General features: G+C 46.5%; 1 protein-coding gene across 1 annotated transcript in view; it reads right to left on the reverse strand.

Moving 5' to 3' along the window:
* WDR1 (WD repeat domain 1) overlaps positions 1-10536 on the reverse strand; it is a 41232-nt gene extending 30696 nt beyond the window's left edge. The window contains exons 1-2 of the mRNA XM_060279067.1: positions 10331-10536; positions 9596-9717 (exon numbers count right to left, since the gene is read on the reverse strand). Of these exons, the coding sequence (XP_060135050.1) occupies positions 9596-9717; positions 10331-10346 (138 nt within the window). The 5' untranslated portion in view covers positions 10347-10536. The remainder of the gene's footprint in view (positions 1-9595; positions 9718-10330) is intronic.
* Positions 10537-11163: the final 627 nt, after the last annotated feature.

Consider the following 11163-nt stretch of genomic DNA (forward strand, 5'->3'; position numbering starts at 1 on the left):
AGCAGTTAAGTTGACAGACAAAGGAAGAGAACGATATGCTGAGGCAAGAGGGGACAAATCTGTGGTTTGATGACGCACAGTGACAAGTGGAACCTCGGTTTACGCCTACCTCCGTTTACGAACGCCGTGGACCCGGAAGTGTTTACATCCAGGTTCCGCGGCGTCGGATGCGCAGAAGCGATCTGTGCAGTGCGTGCGCAGAAGCGCTCTATCGGTGCTCTGCGCACGCGCAGAAGCGTGCCTTCAGCGAGCGAACGGCGAGCGAGCGTTCGCAAACCGAGGTACCACTGTACCGTCATTATGAAATTTGGGCACCAGATCACACCAAGCCAAAGCTCTAGCTGCCCCATTTCTGGATTCAGTTCCATGCAATATCGGACAAGCCCCATGACTCAATACTTTTCGAATGGGTCTTGATCAGTGCTATTGTCATAGAAAAAGAGGTGCCAGAACCCACCATGAACTTGTTCTCTTATAATGGCAATGGTGCCCACCTGAGAGGTGCTGGAACTGAGTTTCAGCGAGATCTGGCTGAAAAAAGCCCTGGTCTTGATGACCCACTTCTTTCCTGCAGCCTTCAGTGGTTAATTATACATTGAGCCGTAGAAATGATGTTGTGATCTGGGTTTTGTTTTGTTTAACTCATCCTAGGTTATTGTGTTTTTTTCTGTGCTGACTGTAATAGTCACACGACTTGAATGCTTTGTTTTAAATTATATTTGCCTGCATTTTGTAAACCACTTTGGGAAGATCTTCATAAAAAGCAGGTTGTAAATCAATAACTTAAATACGGGTAGTTCACCCACAGGAACACCTCGGAATTAAGATTGCCGGAAGAAATATCAACAACCTCAGATATGCAGATGACACAACCTTGATGGCAGAAAGTGAGGAGGAATTAAAGAACCTTTTAATGAGGGTGAAAGAGGAGAGCGCAAAATATGGTCTGAAGCTCAACATCAAAAAAACCAAGATCATGGCCACTGGTCCCATCACCTCCTGGCAAATAGAAGGGGAAGAAATGGAGGCAGTGAGAGATTTTACTTTCTTGGGCTCCTTGATCACTGCAGATGGTGACAGCAGTCACGAAATTAAAAGACACCTGCTTCTTGGGAGAAAAGCAATGACAAACCTAGACAGCATCTTAAAAAGCAGAGACATCACCTTGCCGACAAAGGTCCGTATAGTTAAAGCTATGGTTTTCCCAGTAGTGATGTATGGAAGTGAGAGCTGGACCATAAAGAAGGCTGATCGCCGAAGAATTGATGCTTTTGAATTATGGTGCTGGAGGAGACGCTTGAGAGTCCCATGGACTGCTAGAAGATCAAACCTATCAATTCTTAAGGAAATCAGCCCTGAGTGCTCCCTGGAAGGACAGATCGTGAAGCTGAGGCTCCAATACTTTGGCCACCTCATGAGAAGAGAAGAATCCTTGGAAAAGACCCTGATGTTGGGAAAGATTGAGGGCACTAGGAGAAGGGGACGACAGAGGACAAGATGGTTGGACAGTGTCCTCGAAGCTACGAACATGAGTTTGACCAAACTACGGGAGGCAGTGCAAGACAGGAGTGCCTGGCGTGCTATGGTCCATGGGGTCACGAAGAGTCGGACACGACTAAACGACTAAACAACAACACCCACAGGAAGCGTTAATGTCCCAAGGAGAAAGGGGCAGGCAGCCTCTGGAGAGGAGCCTAAGAAAGAACATGGGGACATGGCTAAAGGAAACAAGTCACGGTCATAGCTACAGCTTCCCAAGTTGGCTTGTTTCTCTACAGCAGTGGTGGCTACTTCAGATGCTGTTGGACTCCCAACTCACATTGAACTCAGCCAGCATGGCTGACTTGGATGGAGGAATTGAGGAGAAGCTCGTCAATGTAGCAGAGGAAACCAAACAGGGAGGTGTAGCTAATGCCACGTATTCTTCGCAGAAGCTTACAAATAGCTTGGCCTATCGCTCAACATCCAAAAACCCAAAGTGCTGCACCAACAAGCAAAAAACCCCTCTGCAGCACCACAAACCAAACTCAATGGTGTAACGTTGGAAACTGTTGATCACTTCTCCTACAGCAGTTATCTTTCCACAACGGTCATCATTGGTGCCAAAATCCCTGAGCTCTGCAAGAGTGCAGAATGTTTGAGGACTGGGACATTCACAGGGAAACCAAAATGCTTGTTTACAAAGCTATTGTACTACCAACCTTACTGTATTGCTTGTGAAGCATAGACTACTTATAAATGCCATCTCCAACTCCTCGAAAGATTCCATTAACGGTGTCTCCGAAAAATTGTAAATATCACTTGGGAAGACAGTCAAACGTCAGTGTACTGGAAGAAGCAAAGATCACCAGTGTCGAAGCAATGATTTATCAACATCAACATGTTTGGATGCCTGATTATCGTCTTCCAAAGCAACTACTCTATTCCGAACTTAAGAATGGAAAGTGTAATGCTTGGTGGTTAACAAAAGAGGTTTAAAGACTCAAGACAAATCTAAAAAAAATGTAGTATGAACACCAATAATTGGGAAACACTAGCCTGTGAGTGCTCCAATTGAAGCCTTTATAAAAAGGTGTCATGGACTGTGAAGACAATCAAACTCAGGACAAAAGGAAGAAACTTGTTAAGAGGAGGGCACATTCGGCAAACCCTCACCACCATCAACTCCTGTCTGGAAACCTATGTCCCCACTGTGGAAGGACTTGTGGATCCAGAATTGGCCTCCACAGTCACCTACGGACATACCATGTTCATGGAAGACTCTTACTTGGCTACGAGGGGTCGCCAAAGAAGACGCCACGGAAGACAGAATCGTGACTCAATATGACCTTATCAGATTGGAGAACTGGGCCCAAACTAACATAATGAATTTCAATAGGGACACCTAGGCAGGAAGAACCACCTGCACAAAAGCATGCTTGTTTTCTCCTTCTCTGGGGGGGTAGGACTTGAACCAATGGCTTCATGTTACAGTGGTACCTCGGTTTAAGTACACAATTGGTTCCGGAAGTCTGTACTTAACCTGAAGTGAACTTTCCCATTGAAAGTAATGGAAAGTGGATTAATCCGTTCCAGACGGGTCCGCGGAGTACTTAAACTGAAAGTACTCAAACCGAAGTGTGCTTAAACCGAGGTATGACTGTACAAGAAATGAGATTCTGACTAAACATCAGGAAAGACCTTCTAACAGCAAGAGCTTACCGACAGTGCAACAGACTCCCTTGGGAGGCTTCGGACTCTCCTTCCTTGGAGGTTCTTAAGCAGAGGTTGGATGGCCATCTGTCATGGATGCTTTAGCTGGGATTCCTGTATTACAGGGGGTTGGGCTAGATGACCATTGGGGGCTCTTCCAATGCTTACAATCCTACAATTCGAAACTAACCACAATTTGTCTGGATTCAGAAGTAAAAAAAACTCTGAAATGCAGCCTGGGCGGGGAGAGGAGCTCGGCATTTGACTGCTGCCTATGCTATTGGATGCAAACACTTCTAACCCTGGTTAGCCATCATATACTCAGACCTAGTTCAGATACAGCTGTAAAGCAGAGAAGAATTCCTGGACCCAACACTCCCCTTCACACTTGAGGGCAGCAGTTTACCTTTCAACAGCTTGTTCAAACAAACCAGGTTCAAACCATGGTTTCAGAACCTGCCTAACTTATAGAATCATAGAACCGTAGAGTTGAATTAATGGTTAGAACCACAGGTTAATGTGCAGCTGTGGCTTTTTCTGAAGTCGCAGTGGAAGTTTTCACTGTCCTCTTCTCATATGTAGTAGAAAATCTCCCAAGTCCAGCACATTTTTGAGCACCTTAACCACCGCTAAGGGTGATGATCTGAACCAGGATCCCCCTCTCTGCCTCAGACTTGCCGAACAACTTCTTCTCCCACTCCCCATTGTCTCTGACCACCTCTCCTTAGAAGGGGAAAGGGGAGCCAATGGAGTCAAAACATTCATGAGACATCCACATCTAAAAGCCACCCACCTGTGAGCTTTCATAAAAGACACCAACTGACCATGAAGGACTACAAGCAAATACCCTAGCAAAATTGCCGCCTATCCTATCCTACCATAGCTGCTGTTTCCAGAAGGAGAAGAAAATATTACTGACTAGTCTCATTCAGCCCATTAAGAAAACGGGTGCTAGAGGTGCGACGGGGCCGCGGCCTTCCCTCCCTTTCTGCGCTCGGCCGCGGGGCGCGCTGGGAACGCAATTAAACAAAGCGCTCTCCCGTCGTGTCCCGCGGCCGAGCGCAGAGAGGGAGGGAAGGCCGCGGCCCCGCCGCTCCTCCCACGGGCCAGGTAGGGTTGTCAGGAGGCGGAGGAGGCGGCGGATGAAAATGGCGGCATCAGGCTTCGGGGCCGCGGCGGGAGCCGGACCGGGCTCCCGCCGCGGCGGCCCCGGAGCCCGATGCCGCCATCTTGGTCCTCCGCCACAGGGGGACGGGAGGCAGAGGGTTGAGGGGGGAGAGAGAGCATGTGTGTGTACGTCCCACCTCTTCATCCAGTCCCTGTGTCCGTGGGGCATGTGCGAATTAGCGCAAACCCAAGGACACAAGGACTTTATTATATAGGATTAGGCCAAAACTTCTGAGAAGCAAAGTATCTTCTTTGTTGATTAAGTCAACACCTTATTTGAAGGCTAGTATTAAGGCTACAATAAGGTCATCTTTCTGTAGTACATAACTGCTCTTTGAGCAAGAGGCAGCACACAAGCACATGCAAGAGAACCCCACTTTAAAAGTCACCGAAACCAGTTGGGATACCAGGAAATCTCTGAAAGCAATAGTTAGGATTCCAGACCCTCTTATGAAAACAAAAGATTAGCTGAATCCTAAAACACACATCCTGCTATGGAGTCCTCCAATTCACAGTCTATTCTTTTGGAAGACTGAAACCAGAGATGCCTGCAACAGCCACCGACTGGCTCTGTAACTTAGTGCTGGCAGAGGAGGCCACAGAAGTAAAATATTCATGCAACTGGGTAATCCAGTGTTACAGTTGCCCTTGTGGAGCTGTCTAGTACAGTGGAACCTCAGTTTATGAACACCTCGGTTTACGAATTTTAGGTTTACGAACGTAGTGGACCCATCTGGAACAGATTAATCCACTTTCCATTACTTTCAATGGGAAAGTTCGCCTCAGTTTATGAACGCTTCAGTTTAAGTACTCCGCGGACCGTCTGGAACGGATTAATCCACTTTCCATTACTTTCAATGGGAAAGTTCGCTTCAGTTTATGAACGCTTCAGTTTATGAACAGACTTCCGGAACCAATTGTGTTCATAAACCAAGGTACCACTGTACTCTTTTAGAACTTTAATGGGGTGCACAGAAACATCTGAATTGTCAATTATGGATGAGACAACAGCATAAGGAGCTTGATGGTTATCAAGCTGAATATAATCTGTCACCTTCTGTTTGTTGAATGACTCAACATTCTTAGATTTCCTGAATGTTTTTCTTCTGGGCTCCCCAAAACTGTGCCCTTTGACAAATGGAAGCGCCACCCCCAAAGTCAGCTGACCCTGGCTAGGAGCAATGGGTCACAGCATACAAGCCAGTTAGCTCCTCAGGGTGAAGGAGCATCCATTCCTTATAGACCCCGAGACACGTTTGTTTCTTGCATTATGAAGCAACCTAGGTACGCGAGAGGAACCCAATCACTTGAGCATACCACAAATACACTCAGGCTGCAAAATTAAAAAGGGTTTCATTGGGAAGAAGTCAAAGAGACCAGAGGGAAAAGCCAGGTCAAGAAGAATAAATCAACATTACAAAATCCAAAGCAATGGGTAGTAGGAAAGGCTCGTAGCTTCCGTTGGCAGCCATTGGTGAAAGACAAAGGGGAAGAAACACATTCTATAGTTAGTCTTCTGTGCCCAAGTGGCTTTGAGAAACAGCGTCCCCAGCAAGGCCAATTGGTTTCATTGCACTAGGCGTCTGGGACGAGTTGCCAACTCTGGGACGAGTAAAGCCCTTTGAGCACATTCTGGGAAGCTGAGAGATGAGCAATGAGGAAACTATTCAGCTTCTCTTCTAGACCACATCCAGCAATGGATTTGCTCAGCCTATCGATTCAAGTCAGAAGGAATGATGATATGGGAGAAAAGAGAGGATACACTTTAAAACATGGCTTTGTTGCACGCAATGAGAATTTTATGGATTCGTTGGCTTAAGAAGAGATATTGGCTTAGCAGCCAACTGTAGGCAGAATGCCTCTTCCTCATTCTGTCTCAGATAGGTATCATAGGTTAAGTAACGAATAAGTTCTTTACTAAAAGAACAAAAGTCCACAGTGCTCCTGGCTGGAAGTTGTTTGGAAAAGTCCCACCCAAAGAAAACCTATGGAAAGACTCTAAAATAATTCAGCAGAAGTCAGCTTCCTCAGTGAGGAAGTGCAAAGAAGGGAGAAAAAGCCTTGCCTTCCCCTCAATCAAGTCCAGCTGAGCAAGTAGCGTCTCCCAGCTAGGAAGGGACAAGAGTTCGGGGATTTTTTTAAAAAAACTGTTTATAAGTTCTGTGTCTTTGTTTCTCAATTTGATCCTTTTATGTGGTTTTGTATGTATTGTGGTATTTTATGCATTTTGACTTGCACTTATTTTTATTGATCACAGCTTAGTAATTATTTATTGTAATTGTTGAGAGTTGTTGTTGTTGTTTAGTCGTTTAGTCGTGTCCGACTCTTCGTGACCCCATGGACCAGAGCACGCCAGGCACTCCTGTCTTGCACTGCCTCCCGCAGTTTGGTCAAACTCATGTTCGTAGCTTCGAGAACACTGTCCAACCATCTCGTCCTCTGTTGAGAGTGAATTTGTTGAGAGTGAATTTGTTTAATTATTATTTGCTGTGTTGAGGGTTAATTTTACTGTTTACTACAGTGGTACCTCTAGTTACGAACTTAATTCGTACTTAATTCATTCCGGAGGTCCGTTCTTAACCTGAAACTGTTCTTAACTAGAGGCGTGCTTTCACTAACAGGGCCTCTAGCTGCCGCCAGCACACAATTTCTGTTCTCATCCTGGGGCAAAGTTCTCAACTCGAAGTAACTCTTCCAGGTTAGCGAAGTTTGTAACCTGAAGCGTTTGTAACTCAAAGTACCACTGTATTGTATTCTAATAGATTGTTGAATATTACTTTATTTGATGTAAGTTGTTCTATTTTAAAGTTATGTTTTATTATGGCTTTTTGTATTGGACCACATTATTATAAGGTGTGTGTTCTTTGCTGCTGTAAATCGCCTTGTGTATAGCAACATAGAGAGGCGGTATACAAATTAAAGTGAAAGGAAATAACACAATGGTTATTCCTGCACGATCCTCAACTGTGTCACTAGCGGCCATCCTAGCTGTGCCAGAAGACCCACCTGTTGCAAAGTATAATGAAGATAAAATTCTCCATGCTCTGAGGTGGTTCTGGTCCACGAATCCACAGGCATGGCCCTCCTGCTCCTATCTATGCACAATACAAACATCTGTTGCCCAAGTTATGTGTCTGGCCACCCATGTTTATTAGGCAGTGGTTTCAACGGGTCAATAATCCCCCCCCCTAGATTTTGTAGTGAGCCAAGATTTTTGATCACCAGGACCACAGGGGCTCACAGGGTCTTGTCGCACTTCACAATGAGAGGTGCACAGAATATTTTGAGCATGCAGTATCTCTGGGGACAATTCCCGCCCCCGCCCCTACCAGGATGATGATTTTGGTAAGACCAGGACAGATGCAAGAAGGTTCATCACAGAGCACATATCTAAGCTGTTGAATGTGCTGGCACAAGCATTATTAGATACTCAGATATATAAACTAGGTGCCAGACGGCTCCTTAAACCAAGGTTACACTCACCAAAACAAAATGTCTAGTTGCCATTTTTGGCTCTAAAGTCTTAGACGGATTGACTGTGATTGATTCGCAGTTAAACATCTGGCTTGTTCAGGTGTCAACCTTGAGCTAGTTTAAGAACGATGAGAGCTTAAAGAAGAAAAGTCCCTTGATCCTGGGCCTATATTCCAACATCTTTTCTTAATGGTGACTTGCTGGGGCTCAGGTAGCACAGAAAAAGCATTTTGGTTCCTGAAATATACACTGATTGTGCAGATAAAATATAACTGATAGAATTCTACAGGATGGGGTATTAGTCAAGATCCAATGATCCGCAGGCATGCACCTCCAGATGGTGGAGATGTGAGGCACCATCCTGGCCCCCAGGCATCTTCACTTTGCCACAAGTGGTCGAAAGCCGGGTGCAAAATGTGCCTGGCTAATTTCAATCACTGGGCGCAAGGTGTACCAATGGCTACCAACATTGTCTAGGCAAATACATGAAGGAGAAAAATATCAATGACCACCAGGCCTGATGTCAGTGTACAACCTCGAGTACTGGAGGTGGTATGCGTCCAATCACCTGTTGCTGGGGAACAATTGGGAAGAGTGGTGCTGTGCTCATGTTCCATGAGCCTCCCATAGGCATCCAGCTGGCCACTGAAACAGCATACCAGACTAGACTGGCTGTTGGTCTGGTTCAGTAGGTCTCTCCTTATGTTCTCACAGCCCTATCTTAAAAGTTTTGCCAAATGTATTTCTAGTTTCTAGAACGTGGATGCCAACACCCGAAATTAAAATGACTCCCATGACTAGTGTTTTTCCTAAAAGAGGAAATATACCGTAAGCAATCAAAATGTCCAACTCCCCACACATGAGTTCTGTACCAGTAATCCAAACCACAACGAAACCTCCGATGTAACAAATTGCTACATTGCTTTCAATGATACAAGAGAGAAAGATGAATTTCCCAGTTGTTACCAAAACTAAAAAGTTTGGTTCACCAGGTTCAAGATCTGTCACACGGAAGTAGGCCTATCAAAGCGTCAATAAATATATACTAGATAGATCTCAGGAGACTATTAAAAGCTCTGAAAGACAATTCCACATTGTAGGTACTATAACACAAATGCTCTACTTTTAATCATAGCTCTAAGGTACCCAGAAGTGCTTGATACAATCCTGTCTTAAGACAGTAAGCAAAGAAAGTATTTTGCAACTGTAATCCTACCCCATGGCTAAAACTTTAAAAAGGAGCTATTTTTTACTACTAACTGGGTTTCAAATATGAAAATATTCTCATACAAAACACAGATATTCCCATGAAGCAAGCAAGAAAGACATGCTGGATTTGAGCAACGCTGTTCACCAGATTAGGAAAAACACAACAGGAGAAAAGAAATACCCTTTAACTTTTATAGGATGTTTTCATACATTCAACATTCTATAAGCTTTCCATATTTACTTTAGTACAGAAAAATACTTCATAATACCACTGATCTCTTCCCCCCACTCCACTTTTATTTGTATTTTAAGAGCTTTCTTGTTTATTTAAAACATGCTGCCTTTAGCATGTTAGATTTCAGGGCGTTTCCACACGCAGCCTCAACAGCTCTCTCTGGTTATTCTCAGCTCCTGTGAGTCATTCTGCTTTCACTCCAATGCCCTCCTAAATTGTCACACATCCCTGACCTCAATAAGAACAGCAACAGAGAAGCATTAAAGCTTAAAAAGAAAACCATCAGGAAGAATCAATGTAAAAATGAGGGTACGTTACATCAATGTTGCGGATGATGACACATTTCCCATTCGTATACAGAAAGTTATTGCCCTTTGGATCTCCTCCAATGATCTTGGAGACGCCTCTCTCAACCTGTGGGAGACTGGCAAACACTTTTTCTACAAATTTGGGGGGGAGAAAGAGAAAAAGACAAATCTGTTAACAACGGGAGGCCAGCAAAAAACAAGAGCGCAAATAACTCCAGATATAGGCATATTTTCGATTTGACCTGTTGCTGAATGCTAAGTGGGGAAATTTTACTGGGGTGGGGGAGGAGACTTCAAGGGGGGTGGGGTGGAGGGAGACTCCCCGACCAGAGAAAAGACCACCCGCATCCTAACTTGGTCAATTGCAAACGGGAATGTTGCAAGGAGGAAAATGTCCTGGGCAACGTGGCTGCTTGCAAAGGCTGGATGGCGTTCCATACATACACCAGCTCTCTTTCCTCTTCCAGGGTAAATGCCCCCCTCCCGATTCCCTGCAAACTCCTCTCCCTCGAATGCACAAGCCTGGGGAGGTTACAGAAACGTGCCCCCGAATGACAGGAGAAAGGGCGAGCCCAAGCACCCGCGCGGGCAAATGGGCGAGGCAGGCTCCTCGCCCTCCTCCTCCTCGGAGGAAGCAGGAGGAGGAGGAGGAAGAGGAAGCTGCAGCAGCGCCGCTTGCATGCACTGCACACGAGCGGGGGGGGGGGTTCTCTCTCCCGGCGCCCGAGCAGCTCTGCCTACTCACTCAGCTCATGTGGCATCTTCGCCTCCCCCGGCTGGCTGGCTGCTGCTGCTGCTGCCTCTGATCAGCGAACGTAGAACGGCCAAGGTGTGCGGGGGGCGGGCAAGGGGGGGAGCACAATCCGCTTCGCAGCGCTGCAAATTCCCTCCCGCAGCAGCAGCAGCAGCGACGTCAACTCCCAGCTGCACAAACCAGGAAGCGCCCGCCCGCCCGCGCAGCTTTTCGCCCTCTCCCCCTGGCTTTGACCATATATAGTCAACTCTGCTCGAGCCGCGGCGCCGCGCGCGAGGAGGAGCGGCTTCCAGCTGACGGCGACGCTGCTGCTAGAGCCCGCCCGACCCGGAAATGCCGCCAAGCGGGAGACGCCGAAGCCCGGCAAGCCCCGCCCCCTCCGGAGCGAGAACTGGGGGAAAGGGCTTCGTGTCGGGCTGGCGTCATCGCGTGCGTGGCGTGATCGGGCGAAGGGCACACAGAGATACGGCGTGGGGAAAAGACGAAGAGGGATGCATAGCCTGGATTGTGTTCCTTTCTGAGGATTTCTCTCTCTTCCTCCCCTGGGAAGGTGGAAGAAATCTGTGGTCGTGTGGTGGTTTTTGTCCTTTCGCTTTCTCTTCTAACGAATGCACGCGATGCAGGGATTATTGAAAAAAGCAAACATATCAAAAACCAACCTTTAAAAGCATGCAAGTCATCAGCACAGGAAGGCCTCTGTTGCAACTGAGCACTTGTTTTTTTTGGGGGGGGGGGCAATTTGCTGCAACCCTGTTTTGTATGAATTTCTGGGCTCAGAAAGCTGCACCGCCCTCAGACCCACTGGTGGCATTAAAAGTGGAGTG

The sequence above is a fragment of the Zootoca vivipara genome, chromosome 9, assembly GCF_963506605.1.
Source record: "Zootoca vivipara chromosome 9, rZooViv1.1, whole genome shotgun sequence".
Classification (NCBI taxonomy): domain Eukaryota; kingdom Metazoa; phylum Chordata; class Lepidosauria; order Squamata; family Lacertidae; genus Zootoca; species Zootoca vivipara.